Genomic DNA, 19,449 nt, shown 5'->3' on the forward strand with positions numbered 1-19,449 from the left:
GTGAAAGGTCACCTCTCCATGTTCTCCACAGAGTTACTCAGCGGGTCAGGCAGCATCTGTGGAGAACATGGATAGGTGACGTCTCAGAGTGCAGGAGTAACTCAGCGGGTCAGGCAGCATCTGTGGAGAACATGGATAGGTGATGTTTTGGGTTGAGACCCTGCAATCCAGTTTGCCTGGCATCAGTAATAAGGAATATGCTGGCATCTATTATAACTGAAGTGGTTAGATGGCTCTAATGCTGAGTAATCTCAGTAAACTGAGTAAAAGCAACAACAGGTTTTTGTACATTAAGGAAATCAAGGGGCATGGTTGGTGGAGGAAGGGGTGCTGAGATACCAGATCAGCCATGATCTTATAGAATGGAAGCACAGGCTGAATGGTCCACTCCTCCCTGTATAATCAGAGGAGTCGTTCTGAAATACTGCGATTGTCATAATATTGGAAAGAGGAGATCTAAATGAGCGTTGAACTGCAAATTAACATCTCTGTGAGTAGTTTAGAATTATGTGTCATGGGCTTAATGAGCCAAAGCACCACATTCCTGAGGAATTATTTGACTTTAATAGCTTAAATATACTCCCTAATTAAGGTGGGGGAAATATTCCTCTTTCAACCAATAGATACTTTGTTATTGCTGTTATGGTTTGTGGGATCGTGCCACATTGCTGAGCAAGTTTCTCTCCATTACTAGAGTGACTACATTTTAGAAAGACTGTAACTCTCTGAGGTTATGAAAGGTGCTACATAAATGCGAGATTCGAATCAAAGATACTACCTGAAGAGATCAATATTATTTCCAATTTTTGCACTTTGCATCTGTTGAAATATTTGCAGAAATATTGCATAAGGCTTTTACTAAAGTTGGAATTGGTGGGGGGGGACAGTGGACAGTGGTGGGGGGGGATAGGGGTGGGGGGGATAGGGGCGGGGGGGATCAGGGTTGGGGGGGATCAGGGTTGGGGAGACAGGGGAGGGGGGACAGGAGCGGGGGGGACGGGTGGGCAGGGGCAGGCTTACTGTCACGTTGCACTTGGCATGAGACTGGAGCAGGAATGGTTATTGGCCGATTAAAGATGGCACAAGTCATGATTTAGAATGAAAGAGAACAACTTGCTTTTTATAAAACCGGCAGACACATGATGGTTGGCTGCTTGCAGCCGTGAGGCCGCACTCTCAATATCCCAGTGGTCGCCGTGTGTGACGAGGGTGAATGAACAGGAAATGAATGACACTGCAGTTTGTGCCAAGTGTTTTGAGCAGTCAATGTGCCTGTGTTGGTGAATTATGGCAGAGTTGGTGGGGAGAATGAAATGGGATTAGTGCAAATGGTTTCTCAATGGTTTGCAGAGACTTTGTGGTCCAAAGGCTGTGTATCTGCTGCACCAACCATGCCCCTTGATTTCCTTAATCTGTGTAATGCTATTATAGTTAGAATAGGTGGAGGCTGATGTTGTGAAGCCTGGTGCACAATTCCAATGAGTTATATATACCCTGCCACTAGCTGGGGGTCCAGAGGATTCTGTTTTCAACATTGACATTTGACACTGCTATTCAAGGTGAATACTTGTAGACTTTCCATACGGAGCAGCTTCTTCTGTAACTCCAAAGCTGGCGGTGCACAAAAACAAGAGTAGGTAATGCTCACTTCTCCTCAGGTCCACTGACAGTGTGAGACTTGTTGCCAAAGCTGCTGCACTCCCAGCTCTGAAGATGTATACACTGCCCGCTCAGAGCTGACCTCCTCCCTGGGTCAGTGATGGCTGTTCACCGATGGACGGCCATTGGCACCAGTACCATTCTTCATGCCCTCTTCTTCACTGCTCGCCTCACACTCCTCCATATCACTCCGATCATCTCCATCCAGCTGAAAGACAAAGTTAGGAAAAGTGGATAGGAAAGGTTTGCAAGGATGCAGGCCAAGCTTGAGCAGGTGGGACTGGTGTAGATGAGGCACCTTGGTCGGCATGGACAGTTTAGTTTAGAGATGCAGTATGGAAACACGTCCTTCGGCCCTTCGAGTCCGTAACGACCAGTGATCCCTGCACACTAACACTATCCTACACACACTAGGGACAATTTTACCAAGCCAATTAACCTACAAACCTGTACATCTTTGGAGTGTGGGAGGAAACCGAAGGACTCAGATAAAACCCACGCAGATCACGGGGAGAACGTACAAACTCCGCACAGCCAGCACCCGTAGTCAGGATCGATCCCAGGTCTCTGGCGCTGCATCACCGGTTAATAGGTTGGGTCAAAGGCCCTGTTTCTGGGCTGCATGACTCTCCTGACTCTAATGTTGGTCGGTTTAATGGACCAACTGCAAAGAAGTGCTTGTCTAAAAAAACAGAATGACATTGGAACCTGACACTCGTGAATTCCTGCACGACTCACAATGAATCCTGCAGGAGTTCTGTGAACTCAGGACAATGAGGCAGCTGGAACACATGCAGCCAGAGCCATGGCTGATTGGAATTATTTATGTGGAGCAGGAGTCATGAATAATGTCAGAGAGATACGGCACGAATAAAGGCCCTTCCTTCATCCACCATATGCACAATCACCAGCCACCACCATTCACATTAATACAACATTAATCTCCCCACATTCTCATCAATTCCCCCCAGATTCCACCACTCCACTACACACCAGGGACAATTACAGTGGCCAATTAACTTGCCAATGCATAGGTTTGAAATGTGGAGAACGTACAAACTCCACATAAACAGCGCCCAAGGTCAGGATTGAACCCGTGTGTCTGGTGCTGTGAGGCAGCAACTCTATTAGCTGCGTTACGACACTCCACGTTGTACACCACAGACAGACAGTAAAATGGAACCGAAGGAGCCAGTGAGATCATGGTTGTTATTGGACTAGCTGTCAGTGGTAAATTGGCCCCAGTGTGTAGGTTGCAAAAGTGGGAATACATGGAACTAGTGTGCGGGTGATCAAGGGGCGGTGTGGACTCAGTGGGGTGAAGGGCCTATTTCCACACTGTATAAACTAAACAGAGTCTTTGCTGTCTCCTTGGTTCAGGGACAAGAAAGGTAATTTGTGCCGATGTCTGCATATCCTGAACACATTGTTGCTCAGTTTCCTCAAGTCAGTTTAACGCAAGTCAGAGGGATGATGGGGGAAAGCTATTAGTAAAGGAGATTCAGCAGAGCATTAAAAAAACTGAGGGTGATCATGCATCGTTAAGTGAAGGGCTGTATGAGTATGGGTGTCTATGTGGATTCACAGGTGAACTACAGGTGATCACAGCCTTCCTACACAGGTGATATAAAACCGCTTACCTTACTGAAGAGAAACTTTGCCATCATCCGCAGGATGAGGAACGCCCAGAAAACATGAAGCATCTGAAGGACAACCAGCATGACGTTGAAGAAATAATATCCGAAGAATGGTGGGTAGTGGTGAACGGGATAGACCCAGGTACAGTGGATGATCCTGTGGACAAAAACAGGTCACACTCAAACACAATATGCTGCAGGTCAGGGCGCACCTGCCGGAAGAGGAACGGACATCGGACCAGAGGCGGAGACTGAAGCTTGTAAAGGTACAGGGAGGGTGGGGCAGGGAGGGTGGGGAACAGAGGGTGGGGCAGGGAGGGTGGGGAACAGAGGGTGGGGAACAGAGGGTGGGGAACAGAGGGTGGCGCAAGGAGGGTGGCGCAAGGAGGGTGGGGCAGGGAGAATTAGCGCAGGGAGGGTGGGGACAGGGAGGGTGGCGCTGGGAGGGTGGGGACAGGGAGGGTGGCGCAGGGAGGGTGGGGCAGGGAGAATGGCGCAGGGAGGGTGGGACAGGGAGGGTGGGGAACAGAGGGTGGGACAGGGAGGGTGGGACAGGGAGAATTAGCGCAGGGAGGGTGGGGAACAGAGGGTGGGGCAGGGAGGGTGGGACAGGGAGGGTGGGGCAGGGAGGGTGGGACAGGGAGGGTGGGACAGGGAGGGTGGGACAGGGAGGGTGTCTGACGGGGTGAAGTGGAGTGAGCACAGAAATAAGCTGTGGTCAGTGAGTGCATGGGGACAGGTGGACAGGGAGAACTTGGCCAGAGGAATGTTGGAGGTGAGGACACGGGCAGGCTGGGCAGGTGGGAGAGGACAATGTTACAGACACATGATGGACACAGACTGAGGAGTCACATCGCCTGACGTTGGAGATGTCAACGTCGAGTGCGGAGGCTGTAAAGAGCCCAGACACAAGACATGGTGCTGCTCCTCAAGCTTGCTTTGGGCATGACTAGCGGTGCAGGAGGTCACAGACAGAGTGCCAGACGGCAGTGGGATGGAAAATGAAAGTGCAGCAACAGGAAGCCCTGTAGCTAGAGCGAGGCAGGTGACAGGTAGATACAGGTAGACAGCTGGGCTAGGCAGGTAACGTGCATACAGGTGAGGGGGGTTTGGCAGGCAGATAGTTGGAACAAAGACTGGACATATTCAGCACCTTAACATCACTCCCTTATTACTGGCGAAACTCTGGAATGTTCCGCAGGGTTTACTCACCAAAAAGGGAAGATGATGAGCCTGGTGATTATAAACACAGCGGCAAACACGATGAAGAGGGAGTTACAGAGCGATTTCCACCCGGCATAATTAAACATCTTGGCCGACTGCAACAGAGGGACGGATAACTCAATATAAATCACCTTTAACTGATCAAAACATCCAGCCCATCACATCACTGAACACCTGGTGCCACATCTGGTGCCACACTTACCTCCAACAAGATGTCCGAGGCATCATGTACGGCCATCACCAGCGTTCCCACACGGATGTAGTTCGCACACCAGGAGAAACTCAGCAGGATGATCGTTGCTAAATGATGAATTATTTGTTCTTGAAAATCCTGGGAAATGAGGAGTTATTTCACTTGGATGAGAAACGTCATTGTCTGTTGATGATTTCAGAACTACTGAACCTGAGGATATAATCTCTGCCCCATTACATGCTCTGACCCATGAGGGTGACCCATGAGGGTGACCATGAGGGTCTCCGGCGCTGTGAGGCAGCAGCTCTACCGTTTTACCACAGTGCCGCACTAGTTTAGAGGATGGAATTTATGAGATGAAGGTGAGTAAATTATATCAGGATGCTGGTCAGTGATGGAGTTATTTACCCATCGGTCACACTGCAGGGGAATGCAGTACCACTGGTCACTGGTAGCTCCACTCCATCCCCCAGCTGCAATAATGGTGGCAGGACAACAAAGAACAGGGGGCAAATGGGAAACACAAAGTGCTGGAGTAACTCAGCGGGTCGGGTAGCATCTCTGGAGAACATGGATTGGTATTGTTTCAGGTCGAGTCCCTGCTTCAGACTGAATGCAGCACAGATGCTGCCTGAGCCGCTGATTTACTCCAGCACTTTGTGTCCTTTTGTATATTAACCAGCACCTGCAGTTCCGTGTTTCTAAATTAGATTATGAATTCCACCTTCAACTATCAAATTTGATTTCTTAAACCTTATGGAATTTTCTTTCACGACATTCATCAATTAAAAAGGTGCTGGAGTAACTCAGCGGGTCAGGCAGCATCTGTGGAGAACATGGATAGGTGGCATTTCAGGTCTGGGCCCTTATTAGTCATTATCTGTCTATTGCCTCCACAGATGCTGCCTAATCCACTGAGTTCCTCCAGCACTTTGTGTCTTGTAGTTTATTGTGTATTTTAGTTCAATGTTAATTAATGTTCAGTTAATTTTTTTCAATTAACTCCACGATCCCATTGTCATTACCTAGTGGGTTAAAAACAGAAGTCCAACTGCAGTGTTGATTTGACACCGAGCCAACAGTCAGATCCAAAGATACTTGAGCAAGATGCTCAGATCCACACATACCTTTCTTTTGACATCCGATGCAATGCTGAACAATAGTGACCAGTAGAAGCTCAGTTCGATGATGTAGTACCAATATTGAGAGGGTAACAATGACTAGGGAGAACATAGAGACATTGATCAATGAGGCAAGCTGGATATGTCATTGCAACCCATAAGTGTACAGAATGACCACAGATCCACGGCACACTTGATCATATTGTTCACTGTACAACCATTGTCCACACAACAAAGAGAGGCGGTTAAATCTGTGCACCGGACAACAATAGGACCTCGCATTGATCAGCGAGAACATTTCCTCATCACCATTCAAAAACATGCTCCACAGCAGAGTTAAATGTGAGCACACAAAATGTATAGGAAGGAACTGCAGACACAGTTTTTTTGAGGAGGTGATGAAGGTGATCAATAAAGGTTCAGCAGTGGATGTTGTCCACAAGGATTTTAGTAAAGCATTTGATAAAGTCCCCTGTACACTGGTCAAGAAGATTGGGACTAACAGAGACTTGATCGTACTGATTCAGAATGAGCTTCCTGATAGAGGACTTTGTTTAGGCTGTATGTGGAGTATTGTGTGAAGTTCTGGTTGATTTGGAAACTGTGGCAAAGTACAGTCTATGAGGCTGGGATTACAGGGTATTAGTTACAAGTGGGACGTTGCGGACTCAACCTGAAGAAGTGGGGCCTCTGGGACTCTGACAAGTGCAACTGTGGAGAGGTACAGACAATGGCCCACCTACTGACTTGCGGTGGAGAGGCACGTACTGTGGGCGATCTCCGCAGAGGCACAGATGTGGCACTGGCTGCGGCAACGATGGCAGAATGTTTTCTGGCACACGAGTGAACGAACAAAGTACAAGGGGAGGTTGGACAGACTTGGATTGTTTTCTCTCTCCCAGAGGTTGTGGGAGACCTGAAGATGTTTATAAAATGATGACAGGCATGGATAGGGTAGACAGTCAGAACCTTTATCCTTGGATGGAAAATCAAATATTAGAGGGTGTAGCTTTAAGTTGCGAGGGCCAAAGATTAAAGGAGATGTGCGGGGCATTTTGATATTTTACACAGAGGGCGGTGAATACCTAGAACACACTGCCAGGGGTGGTGGATGGAACAGACACATTAGTGGGGAATGGAGGGATAGGGAATATGCAGATCAGCACAGACATTGTGGGCCGAAGGGCCTGTTCCAGTGCGGTACTGTTGTGTCCTATGTTGACATCGTATCCTGGTTTACCTTACAGGAGTGGAGGTGTTCAGATATCGCCTGCTCAGTCGACACAACGGCTATCTGATGCACTCACCTGTTTGGGGTATCCCACCCAGACCTCCCAGGTGTCGTAAAACCACGGTTTCTGCAACAGAGACGGAGAAATACGGCCCAGTTAACCGACTGCACCATACTGGGGTCAGAGTAGGCACGAGAACACACACACAATGCAAACCACACTGCCACCCCCTCCCTTCCTACCCCCTCCCTTCCCACCCCCTCCCTCCCAATCCCCCTATACAAACAGAACATCGGCAGAAGGTCTCACCTTCCACTTGCTTGAGATGGTCCAGGAAACTTCTGAATCAATGGATGAGTTTTGTTTCTGGCCCCTGTTGGTGTGGAGGTGAAAGACCCCCCCCGCATGGGCACTGAGACCACCCCCCATGTACGTCCCTGCTGAATGTGGCCCACCCAGGTACAGGCTTGGTGAAGAGTACAAGACAAACCTGTGTCAGAATCATCCACCCTAAACCCAATTGAATCAGGTTTGTTTGGGCAACAACTTGTCTTTGAAGGGGAATGTGTCCAGCACACGTTTACCACAGTGGAGTGGGGAGTGAATACTTACATCAATGAGGACAGTGATCCCACCAGTAAATGCCAGCAGATAAAAGGTACATCGCCAGCTGGAAAACAAGAGAGTGTATTGCTTAGGTCATGGTAGAGACACAATACTGGAGTAACACAGTGGGACAGGCTTACATCTGTCATCTCTCTGAAAGGAATAGAGAGATAACCTATTCGGTAGGTGCTGGATGGAATGGGAGTCATACTGGTTCACTTTTCATACATGCAAGAGGCTATTCAGCCCATCAAGTCTATCCAGGTTCTCTGTGGTTTCCTATCAGTCCCATTCCCGTTATTTCCTTGGAATCTGTTCTCTCTCACAGAAGGACACAAAGTGTTGGAGTAACTCAGCGGCTCAGGCAGCATCTCTGCAGAACATCCACATCCACAGCAACAACTAGACATAATCTCTGCCATCTCAAGGGATATGGGGAGAAAGCAGGAACAGCGTACTGATTTTGGATGATCATCCATGATCATATTGAACGGCTGTTTTGACTCGAAGAGCCGAATGGCCTACTCCTGCACATACAGTATTTTCTATCTTTCTATCTCCGAGCCCCATCAGTTACCCCATCATTATCTATTCCTTATGACCTCATCGGTTCATTTATTTCCACGAGGAACATCCTGTTTATGGCGAAGGTAGACACAAAATGCTGGAGTCTGCAGAAGGGTCTCGACCTGAAACGTCAGCCATTCCTTCTCTCCAGAGATACTGCCTGTCTTGCTGAGTTCTTTTGTGCACTTTGTGTCTACCTTCGATTTAAACCAGCATCTGCATTCTTTCCTGCACATCCTGTTTATGGCAATGCACTCATGAGCAATATAACTCTCAGGACCAGCGGTAGAGTTGCTGCCTCACAGCGCCAGAGACCCAGGTTTGATCCTGACTACAGGTGCTGTCTGTGTGGTGTTTGCACGTTCTCCCCGTGACCACGTGGGTGCTCCGGTTTCCTTCAACATCCCAAAGTCGTGTGGGTTTGTACGTTAATTGGTCATTTGTTAATTGGCCCCTGGTGTGCAGGGAGAGGATGTGAAAGTGGGAGAACATAGAACTAGTGTAAACGGGTGATCGATGGTCAGCGTGGACTGGCTGGGCCGAAGGGCCTGTTTCCACCCGTCTTTCAGTTCCCATAGGTTAAGGCAACACAGGAAGGATCGGTTAGAACCTCACGTGATACTCACCAAGCTTCGCGAAACTTTTTCATCAAACTCGGTCTGTCCTGGTTCCGCCTCCTCCTAAACCATCGCTCCGCTTGCCGTATAGAACAGCTGCATTTCTTAGACAGCCCTTCTAACTGTGACTGCAAACATTATGGACAATTACAATAATTCATTACCTGGCAACCTCGATAACAATTCCCCGATTAACAGTTGCACATCATTCAAAGTAATACATGCTGCCTAGCTTGGGCAAATGTTGTATTGGGTCTGGGAATGGGAATAAGTAGTGAGAATAAAGGAACATCATAGGCAATACTGCAGGAAAAGAACCTGGGAAAATAGTTCATAATCTATTAGGCATGTGCAAAATTGGGACCAAGCAGGGTGGTTCATAAGCCGAGAATAGGGTTTTGGCCTTTGTAGTTAAGGAGTGACCTAGTTATATTGGCAGCGGTAATTGAAGGTTAGTAAGAATGTGTTTGTGAAAATTAATGTAGTTTGATTACTGCGGGACGTCATACAGAAACATTTTTTTCCCCTGTACTGTTTAAATCCAAGACAGCTTTTTTTCTGTTTGCCAATTTCCAAGGTATTCCAATGGCTCTTATCTTAAGTGGGTGGAGGTGAGGGAGGGGAGGGAGGTGGTGGGGAGGTGGCGGTGGCGGTGGGGACCCTCAATACTCACTACTAACTTGCCAGAGTGCACACTCAAATCAAAAAGAAAGCTCACCTTGTTTGGATGTTTGGAAACTGAGACAAAAACGTTTTCTAGAACAGGGTTATGTGTGGCCTTTAACCGGGCTTGTTCCTTGAGCCCCATGACTTTGGCAAGTGGGGTCGCTACCAGCCTGCGGGTGTAAGCACACACGACAGTAAACACAGAGCTACAGACAAACACAAACACACTGCAGACAGAAGCACCTAACCCCCCCTCCCCCTCACCCTCCCGTGACAGACCCTGTCCCCCACATTTGCAGCCTGTCCCCACTCGAGTATTTATTCAGCCTGCTTCTGATCGCTGCTCCAGGTGTCCTTTCCAGTCCCAGGCTGTGCCTGCCCAATCAAGCCCAGCCTGACCCGCTGAATTACTCCAGCTTTTTCTTCAGTATAAACCAGTATCTGCAGTTCCTTCCCACACAATCACCACCGAGCCTGCCTCCATCGTGTCCCCTCTGGACAGAGACTCATCTGCCAGAGAAAACAACATTGTCTTACTTAGAGCGTAGAACAAAGAGCTCCACAGCACAGGAACAGATCCTTCAGCCCACTCTGTCTGTACCAAATATGATGCCAAGTTAAACTGATCTCATCTGTCTGCACGTGATCCATGTCACTCCATTCTCTGCGCCTACATGTGCTGTCTAAAAGCCTCTTAAAGACCACTATCGTATCTGCCTCCACCACCACCCCTGGCAATGCGTTCCAGGCCCCCACCACCCTGTGCAAAATAAAGCCCCGCACATCTCCATGAAACTTTCCCCTCTCACCGTATGGCTACGCCCTCTAGTATTGGACATCTCCATCCTGGGAAAAAGGTTCAGACTGTCTACCCTATCTGTGCCTCCCATCATTTCACATACATCTTATGCCAGGAAAACCCTCCACAGTTTATTATAAACACAATCTATTCAGACCACGACAGAATAATCCAGTCTCTCCATAATCCAGTCTCTCCATATCCTTATGTCTTCGAGAGGCACAAGGAACTGCAGATGCTGGTTTACAAAAGTAGACACAGAGTGCTGGAGTAACTCAGCGGGTCAGGCAGCATCTGTGGAGAACATGGATAGCTGACGTTTCTGGTGAGACTCTTCTTCAGACTGATTGTGATGGCAGGTGGAGAAGAAAGCTGGAAGGGAAGAGGGGCAGGACTAAGCATGGCTAATAGGTGGATACAGGTGAGGGAGGTTTTTAAATAGGCAGATTGTTGGACAAAGTACAGAGATGAAAAGACAAAAGGTGTGAGATAAGGATAGAAGTGGGGTGAATGGTGGAGACAAGAAGGAATGTGGGTGGCAGGGGAGGAGGAGGGGGGAGGGAGAAATATGTATGGGTGATGCACAGGGCAGGGGGGAGGGAGGAAAAACAGTGAGCTGTTTATAGGTTAGTTGTCTAAAATAGGAAAATTCCACATTCATACTTTATGTTGTAAGCTACTCAAGCAGAAGAACATCGCATAGAACTAACAACTAACTAACATCTCTATTGGAAAATCTCAGCAAGGTAGCCTCTTGTTATCAAATGTGAGTGAATGAAGTATGACAGAGATATAATTCATGTGAAACAGAGCAAGCCACAAGGAGTTCACATGGTTGAATGTTTGGGTTGGGCTGCCAGTTTACACACAAAGCTGTTCACTACATGACCAAAGTCTGCATAACCCTCGGTGTCAATCAATTTTGAAATGATCACTGAAGATGTGGTCCTGGGTGTTTAAAGCCCTCGGATCATGTGGGACTCATGCACAACGCTCTCATACACACGCATGTCATACATGCACGTGCACACACACACACACACGTGTATACTCATACTCACAGGCATGTACACACGTAATCACACACACTCACGCTCACACACGCTCTCACAGGTATGTGCGCACGCTCACACACACTCACTCACGCTCACACACACTCACTCCCGCTCACACACACTCACTCACGCTCACACTCACACTTATCTACTCCCTACACACTAGGGGCAATTAGGGGCAGCACGGTGGCACAGCAGGTTGAGTTGCTGCCTCGCAGCACCAGAGTCCTGGGTTTGATCCTGCACGGGTGCTGTCTGTGTGGAGTTTGCAGGTACTCCCTGTGACTTCCGGGTGCTCCGGTAACCTTCCACATTCCAAAAACATGTGGGTTTGTAGATTAATTGGCCCATGTGTAACGGGATAACTAGTATGAATGGGTGATCAATGGTCAGTGAGGACCCAATGGGCTGAAGGGCCTGTTTCCACGCTGTATCTCTAAACTCCTCTGTGCTAGTTTCCCAGAACCCTCAATACCCAGATCTTGCAAACATTTAATTACTTCCTCTTTAAATACCCCAATGATCTTGCCATCACGACCTGCTGTGCTACGGTGCTTCTGGCTGCGGCGGGGACTTTAAATCTCGACCGCCGGCCTGTGGCCTACAACAATCTAAAGCCGCGGTCTCCTGGACTGACTGGACTCTGGTCCTGTACACGGGGGGGAAATGGAGGAGGACTGGCTAAATATTTGTGCCTTCCACCACAGTGATGAATGCTGTGGTGGATGTTTGTGTTACAGTTTTATTGTGTGTTCTTTATTATTGTACTGCTGCTGACAACCCAAATTTCCACCAACCCTGGTTGTGTGGCAATAAATTATATCTATCTATCTATCTATCTATCTATCTGGGGTGAAAGGGTTCAAATCTAAATCAAAACCTGCTCTCTGGGAGTGAACAGCATTTCACAAGGTCTGGTATGAAACCAGGAATGTCCTAGTCTTGTTGGATGTAGTCACACCCTTTGTGTAACTGTGTCCACATCTGATTTGATATTCTCATTCCCATCGCAAGAGAAACAGTTCATTAATGGCGGAGTCCTGGCGTACACTCACCGACCGTTTTGCTCGTTCTGCCAGAGCCGGCTGGGTCTCCCGGTAGCCAACCATTTCAACTCCCCTTCCCATTCCCTTCCCATTCCCACACTGACCTTTCTGTCCTGGGCCTTCTCCATTGCCAGAGTGAGTTCACACACAAACTGGAGGAACAACACCACATATTTCACATGATATTCTTATTAGTCAAACTCTCCAGCTTTAGACAAGTAAAAGATTTACCTTTCAAATAAATATCGGACCACTATAAGGAGCAGGGCGTAGATGACGGTGACATATAAATGAGAGACCGTTGCATATTCATAGTCCTCTGTGTCCTGCAGATCGGCCCATGTCACATTCCGGGGAAGCCACAGGTGATCCCACCAAAACCAGTCGCTCAGAGTCTGCAACATCTTCCTGGAAACAAATCAACATCTAATCAATTACACATTTTTAAATTGTACACAAAATCCTTATGAGTTGAATTGAGTGAGTTTAGTGTATTCGGCCCATCAAGTCTACTCCACCATTCAATCATGGCCGATCTATCTTTCCCTCTCAACCCCATTGTGGAGAACATGGACAGGTGACGTTTCACAGAGTGCTGGAGTAATTCAGTGGGTCAGGCAGCATCTGTGGAGAACATGGATAGGTGACGTTTCACAGAGTGCTGGAGTAACTCAGCGGGTCAGGCAGCATCTGTGGAGAACATGGACAGGTGACGTTTCACAGAGTGCTGGAGTAACTCAGCGGGTCAGGCAGCATCTGTGGAGAACATGGACAGGTGACGTTTCACAGAGTGCTGGAGTAACTCAGCGGGTCAGGCAGCATCTGTGGAGAACATGGATAGGTGACGTTTCACAGAATGCTGGAGTAACTAAGAAGGAGAATGGTGGGATATGGACATATACAGGCAGATGAGATCTGTTGAACTTGTCATCGTGTTCAGCAGGAATGTTGTAGGCCAAGGAACAGCTCACGTGTTGTACTGATCTATGTTCAATGTTCTAAAATGCTGTAAATACTCAGCAGGCCAGTCAGCATCTGACCAGAAGTGTTGACTTTGGTTCTCTTTCCACAGATGCTGTGGTGAATAGCACTGAATGAAAACACTTCCAGAATGGTAAAGCACTAAGTAAAATACTTTCTTGTGCTCATGACATTCAAAATGCAATCACCGCGACAGGACAATAGGCCCATGTATTAGTCACTGGGTAACGATCGCAACTTATTATTAATAAGCTAACAGAATTGCCCTGGGCTGACCTCTATTAAACTGATATGGGAATATTTTATACCAGACCACACCTCACATTAAACAATTATGCAACATTCTCTGAAAGACACAGAGTTATACAGTGCCCTCCATGATGTTTGGGACAAAGACACATCATTTATTTATTTGCCTCGGTACTCCACAATTTGAGATTCATAAAACAAAAAATAACATGTGGTTAAAGTGCACATTGACAGATTTTAATAAAGGCCATTTTTATACATTTGGTTTCACCATGTAGAAATTACAGCAGTGTTTATACATAGTCCCCTAATTTCAGGGCACCAGAATGTTTGGGACACAGCAATGTCATGCAAATGAAAGTAGTCATGTTTAGTATTTTGTTGGATATCCTTTGCATGCAATGACTGCTTGAAGTCTTCGATTCATGGACATCACCAGTTGCTGGGTGTCTTCTCTAGTGATGCTCTGCCAGGCCTGTATTGTAGCCATCTTTAGCTTATACTTGTTTGGGGACTAGTCCCCTTCAGTTTTCTCTTCAGCATATAAAAGGCTTGCTCAATTGGGTTCAGATCGGGTGATTGACTTGGCCACTCAAGAATTGACCTAATTCTAACTTTGACTATTTGTTACTTTAGCAGTATGTTTGGGATCAGTCTGAAGAAGGGTTTCGTCCTGAAACGTTGCCTATTTCCTTTGCTCCATAGATGCTGCTGCACCCGCTGAGTTTCTCCAGCACTTTTGTTTACCTGTTTGGGATCATTGTCTTGCTGAAGAATGAACTGCCGACCAATGAGTTTTGAGGCATTTGTTTGAACATGTGCAGATAGGATGTGCCTCTACACTTCAGAATTCATTATGCTACTACCATCAGCAGTTGTATCATCAATGAAGATCTGAGCCAGTACCTTCAGCAGCCATACATATCCAGGCCATAACACCCCCACACACAGCACCTGAAGTGAGGATCGAACCCAGGTCTAAAGTGTGTGAGTGCATAGTTGGACCAGGGACATTGCTCACTATCTAGCCAATAACGATTTCTCGGGAAGCACTTGGAGCTAATAATGGCTACAATTTAAACACAAAACACATATCTGCATTTATATTGCTCATGAGTGTACTGCCATAATCAGTGGGTGTTCCTTGTGACAGTGCCGCTCTGTGACACCCACCCCAGCAGGTGGGGGCTCAGTCCCAGCAGGTGGGGACCCACAGCAGGCAGGGGGCTCAGTCCCAGCAGGTGGGGGCCCTGTCCCAGCAGGTGGGGGCTCGATCCCAGCAGGTGGGGGCTCGGTCCCAGCAGGTGGGGACCCACAGCAGGCAGGGGGCTCAGTCCCAGCAGGTGGGGGCTCGATCCCAGCAGGTGGGGGCTCGGTCCCAGCAGGTGGGGACCCACAGCAGGCAGGGGGCCCTGTCCCAGCAGGTGGGGGCTCGGTCCCAGCAGGTGGGGGCCCACAGCCGGCTCAGTCCCATCAGACAGGGCGCTCGGTTCCAGCAGGTGGGGGCTCGGTCCCAGCAGGTGGGGACCCACAGCAGGCAGGGGGCTCGGTCCCAGCAGGTGGGGGCCCGGTCCCAGCAGGTGGGGGCTCGGTCCCAGCAGGTGGGGGCCCGGTCCCAGCAGGTGGGGGCTCAGTCCCATCAGGCAGGAGTGCCTCTGTAGCCATCATTACTTGGAACATTTACTAACAATGGGAAGATCTCAGTTTGATAAAGAGCTGCGGAATACTGAGGCAGACATGGACCAGCTGCTTTGAGTTGCAGGTATGGAGACCTGGAGACAAGCTGCCACGATGTGTTGGTACAACAGAGCTCAAGGCCTGACTCTTACAAAAGGAGGATGGACAAAATGATCTGCTGATGCTGCAACCGTGAGCAAAACTCAGTGCTGGAGGAACTCAGCTGGTCAGGCAGCATCTGGGGAGGGAATGGTTACTTGGCGCTTCGGGTCGGGACCTTTCTTCAGACTGATAGGGGGTGAGACAAAGCCTGGCAAGTGATAGGTGGATATAGGTGAAGGGAGTTTGATTGGCAGAAGGATGGAGTAAGTGACAAATGTTTGAGGTGAAGGAGAGATACATATATGTGGAAAAAAATCTGAAAAGATGGAGATTTACAGTAAGCAATGCTTCGGGAAGTCTAAGATTTAATATCAGGAATAGGACCCCCACAATTCACACAGAAATTCAAGTCAAGAGAGTTTTATTGTCATGTGTCCCAGATAGGACAATGAAATTCTTGCTTGCTGCAGCACAACAGAATATGTAAACATAATACAAAACAGAAGATAAAAGTTCAGTGTTCAAAAGGGAACTGCAGATGCTGGAATATCGAAGGTACACAAAATTGCTGGGGAAACTCAGCGGGTGCAGCAGCATCAGTGTGTCTATAGGTCATATATACACAATAAATAAGTATCAGGAACATTTGCAATTGTACCAGCATTACTCAATGTGCATAAATGTTGCAAAAGCAGGTTGGTAAACGACAAATCTGGGACACACCCATGGCTCAGACTGGACTAACAGGCATTTCGCGGAGTGAAGGAACAGGGGGAGGTGTCGTAACAAAGGCAGGAACAACAGCCAGACTTTATGAAAGATTCTTTGGAGGTGTGGGGATGGGAGAATGTGAGGAATTCAGGAGGCAAGGGCATCTTGAATCAGGCCAACAGTGATGGGACGGGGGAGGGGGTGGGACACAAAGTGGCCAGACTAGTGAAGCCAGACATCTGCCACAGACGGCTGGGGAGGCCACAAGTCAATGGATATATTTAAGACAGAGATAGATAGATCCTTGATTAGTCCGGGTGTCAGAAGTTATGGGGAGAAGGCAGGAGAATGGGGTTAGGAGGGAGAGATAGATCAGCCATGATTGAATGGTGGCGTAGACTTGATGGGCCGAATGGCCTAATTCTGCTCCTATTACACAGGTGTAGTGAGGTACAGGTACAATGAAAATCATGTTTGCAGCAGCATCACAGGCATGTAAACTCAATAAACTCACAAAAACATACATAAGTTACACACCAATTGGTACAGGGTTTGGAGTACCAGGGGTCTTTGTTGGGAAGGCCAGTTATATACACGGGGAATGTTGCAGCTTCCATTCACTACTGTTGTAACTCAGTATAACAATGAATCTCCAGCTAATGCCACTTACATCCTGTGTGTCTCTGAGGGTCAACTCTCAAGATCTCCAAGTCTGGAAGATGTTGGTGAGCCAGAAACACAGCAGAGTTCCCGAACACTCTGACTTCTAATTCACTCTGGCTCACCGACTGACCTCTTTCTTGTGCATGTCACAAATGTTTGCTGCAGACTTTATCCAAACAAACAGTAGCCTGACCTTGACTTTGCCTGACCTTGATGAAACAATCTGAGATTGGCCCGTTCCAGAGGCTCTATCTCTGTTCTACAATCTCATTCTGTACTGTACTGTTGTTGCAAGACAGCTGTTCTCTTCACAAAACAAAATAGACAAATGGAAGATCAAGGCTAACAAGTGTATAAATTGTTTCTCCTGTGTCACGCTGAATCAGACCTGCGTTTGACAGAAGATGGCAGCCAACCCCACAAACAGAAGTTACAGTAATTACCAGGCGTACCTTTAGAATGGAAATAAGGAATTTCTTGAGCTAGAGTGTGGTGAATCTGTGATACTCCTGGGGAAAACCCAGTTACAGGGGGATGGTCCAGAGACAGCACCCTAGTCATGATCAAACCTGGCCTCTGGAACCAAGGCTGCTGCTCTACTAGCTGCACCACTGTGCCGCCCACTGAGCAAACATATTGATAAAATGTTAACCCTTAGGCTTTAGTGGCTGCTGGACAAAGAGGTGGAATTTGTTTTTGAGCACTGCCGATTTCTGGTAAGAACCCATCCAGAGTCTGCAGATACAAAGCACCAGGTGTAGGAATCTGGAATAATCAGCAGGATGATGGAGGAACTCAGTGGGTCGGGCAGCATCTGTGAAAGGTACATCTTCTATTCCTTCCACCCTCCCCTGGCTGCTGTTCATCCCGCTGAGTTGCTCCAGCGTTTGTTTTGTGCCTCATCTATTTTGTTCCGTTCTAAGCAACACAAGGCAGGAGGAATAATAGTGATTGAGTAGGGACACGTACAAGCTGGTGTTTATACCAGACCATTCAGAGAAGCACATTACTCCAGAAACATTGTGAACGTGAGCACAGGTTCTTAATGGATGGAACAGGAGAAAAAGTGAGAGGGGGAAGAGCACAGTGGCGCAGCGGGTAGAGCTGCTGCCTCACAGCGCCAGAGACTCGTGTACAAATATAACTTTGGGTGCTGTCTGCCTGGAGTTTGCACGTTCTCCCTGTGACCACATGGGTTTCCTCTGGGTGCTCCGGTTTCCTCCCACATCCCAGACATGTGGGTCTGTAGGTTAATTGCCCCTCTGTAATATTGCCCCAAGTGTGTAGGGAATGGATTATAAAGCGGGATAAATACAACGGGTGTGAATGGGTGATGAATGGTTGATGTGGACCAGTTGGGCCACGTACAAGCTTTATTTTCTATCAATCAATCAATCAATCAATCAATCAGGGTTCAATTATTTCAGATTCCATGGCTCCTTTTCTCTTGATTACAAATACAGAACATTTATTAAAATATGATAGAATTAAGATAGAACTAACTAAAAAGTTGTTCAAAGTAGCTGTACTATTTCCTCAGGAAAAGGCCACCAGGTCAATGATGGACTGACTGCCCCTTTCCCCATACAGTCTGATGACTGGGCGGCAATGGAAGATCAGCAATTTACAGACTGATGTCAGCAAGATTGACAGGTCCCAAGGTGGGTAAATGTAGTCAGTGTTGGGTTTTCCAATGATGTCCACCTAAAACATCACCCATTCCTTCTCTCCAGAGATGCTGCCTGACCCTCTGAGTTACTCCTGCACTCTGTCTGTCTTTTGTTCCAATGACATATAGGCTGTGATCAAAGGGCCGAATGGTCTCCTGCCGTTCCCATGGGAAACAGAGACCCATGGCATGGAGAGCGTTGGGTGTGGGGGGCGAGGGGGAGAGCGCGGTGCCCAACTGCCCAGACTGGACAACACACGGTGGGTGACCTGAGGTCCGGGGAAGCGGACTGGCCATCCAGCCAGTGCCCGGAGCCTGCTCTCTGGACAGGGGGAGGGCTCGCCTTGTGTCCCCAGCCCGGGACTGACCAATGGCCCAAACTGCTGCTCACTGCCTGGCCCGGGACGGGATGGGGGAGAGAGTGAGGAGGGGGGAAGAGAGAGGGCGAGGCTGGCAAGGCAGCGCCACGTTTCCCGCTCCCTCCGCGACTGGTTCGGCGGGTTCACGTTCACCGCATTCCTGGCTGCGGAATCCGCAGTTGTCGCCACTCTGGGGGTGGGGGGGCAACGCGCCCCGGGTGGACACGGCGTTGAAACCCAAGGTCCGGAGCAGCCCCGGTCCCCAAACCCCGGTCCAACACCCGCCGGGACCCGCTCTACCTGGGACCCCGCGGGCTCTGTTGCCCCACTCACTCACTACCCGGGGCCGACAGCCCAGCCTCCAGCCAGCCGGCGCTGGCGTTTACACATTTGGATCAAATTTGAGTACGGACGATACAGACAAATATTGATCTCACCTTCTCCAGCGCTGTGATTGCGGCTCTGCGCTGCTCCACACGTGTCCAGCACACACGCACCCAGCTCACACACACACCCAGCGCGCACACACACACACACACCCAGCTCACACACACACCCAGCGCACACACACACACCCAGCTCACACACGCACACCCAGCTCACACACACGCACCCA

At 48.5% G+C, this 19,449-nt stretch overlaps 1 protein-coding gene and 1 long non-coding RNA gene across 4 annotated transcripts; one reads left to right on the top strand and one right to left on the bottom strand.

The window, feature by feature from the left end:
- Nucleotides 1-1,418: 1,418 nt before the first annotated feature.
- cers3 (ceramide synthase 3) lies at nucleotides 1,419-19,400 on the bottom strand. 3 transcript variants are annotated; one of them, XM_033050643.1, is made up of 11 exons: nucleotides 19,271-19,400; nucleotides 12,654-12,830; nucleotides 9,575-9,692; nucleotides 8,866-8,984; nucleotides 7,679-7,736; nucleotides 7,142-7,192; nucleotides 5,841-5,933; nucleotides 4,723-4,851; nucleotides 4,509-4,615; nucleotides 3,300-3,453; nucleotides 1,419-1,867 (listed from the first exon to the last, which is right to left on the bottom strand). In XM_033050643.1, the coding sequence occupies exons 2-11, from the start codon at nucleotides 12,824-12,826 to the stop codon at nucleotides 1,754-1,756; spliced, it is 1,116 nt and encodes a 371-aa protein (XP_032906534.1). In that variant the 5' UTR covers nucleotides 12,827-12,830; nucleotides 19,271-19,400; the 3' UTR covers nucleotides 1,419-1,753. The 3 variants fall into 3 exon arrangements, with proteins under 3 accessions (XP_032906534.1, XP_032906533.1, XP_032906535.1); XM_033050642.1 differs by having other exon boundaries at nucleotides 19,174-19,375; XM_033050644.1 differs by lacking the exon at nucleotides 19,271-19,400 and adding an exon at nucleotides 17,258-17,933.
- LOC116991742 lies at nucleotides 14,788-15,354 on the top strand. The gene is made up of 3 exons (XR_004416888.1): nucleotides 14,788-14,833; nucleotides 14,957-14,995; nucleotides 15,296-15,354. It is a non-coding gene; the product is annotated as an uncharacterized LOC116991742 (long non-coding RNA).
- Nucleotides 19,401-19,449: the final 49 nt, after the last annotated feature.

This window comes from Amblyraja radiata, chromosome 34 (genome assembly GCF_010909765.2).
Source record: "Amblyraja radiata isolate CabotCenter1 chromosome 34, sAmbRad1.1.pri, whole genome shotgun sequence".
Lineage (NCBI taxonomy): Eukaryota > Metazoa > Chordata > Chondrichthyes > Rajiformes > Rajidae > Amblyraja > Amblyraja radiata.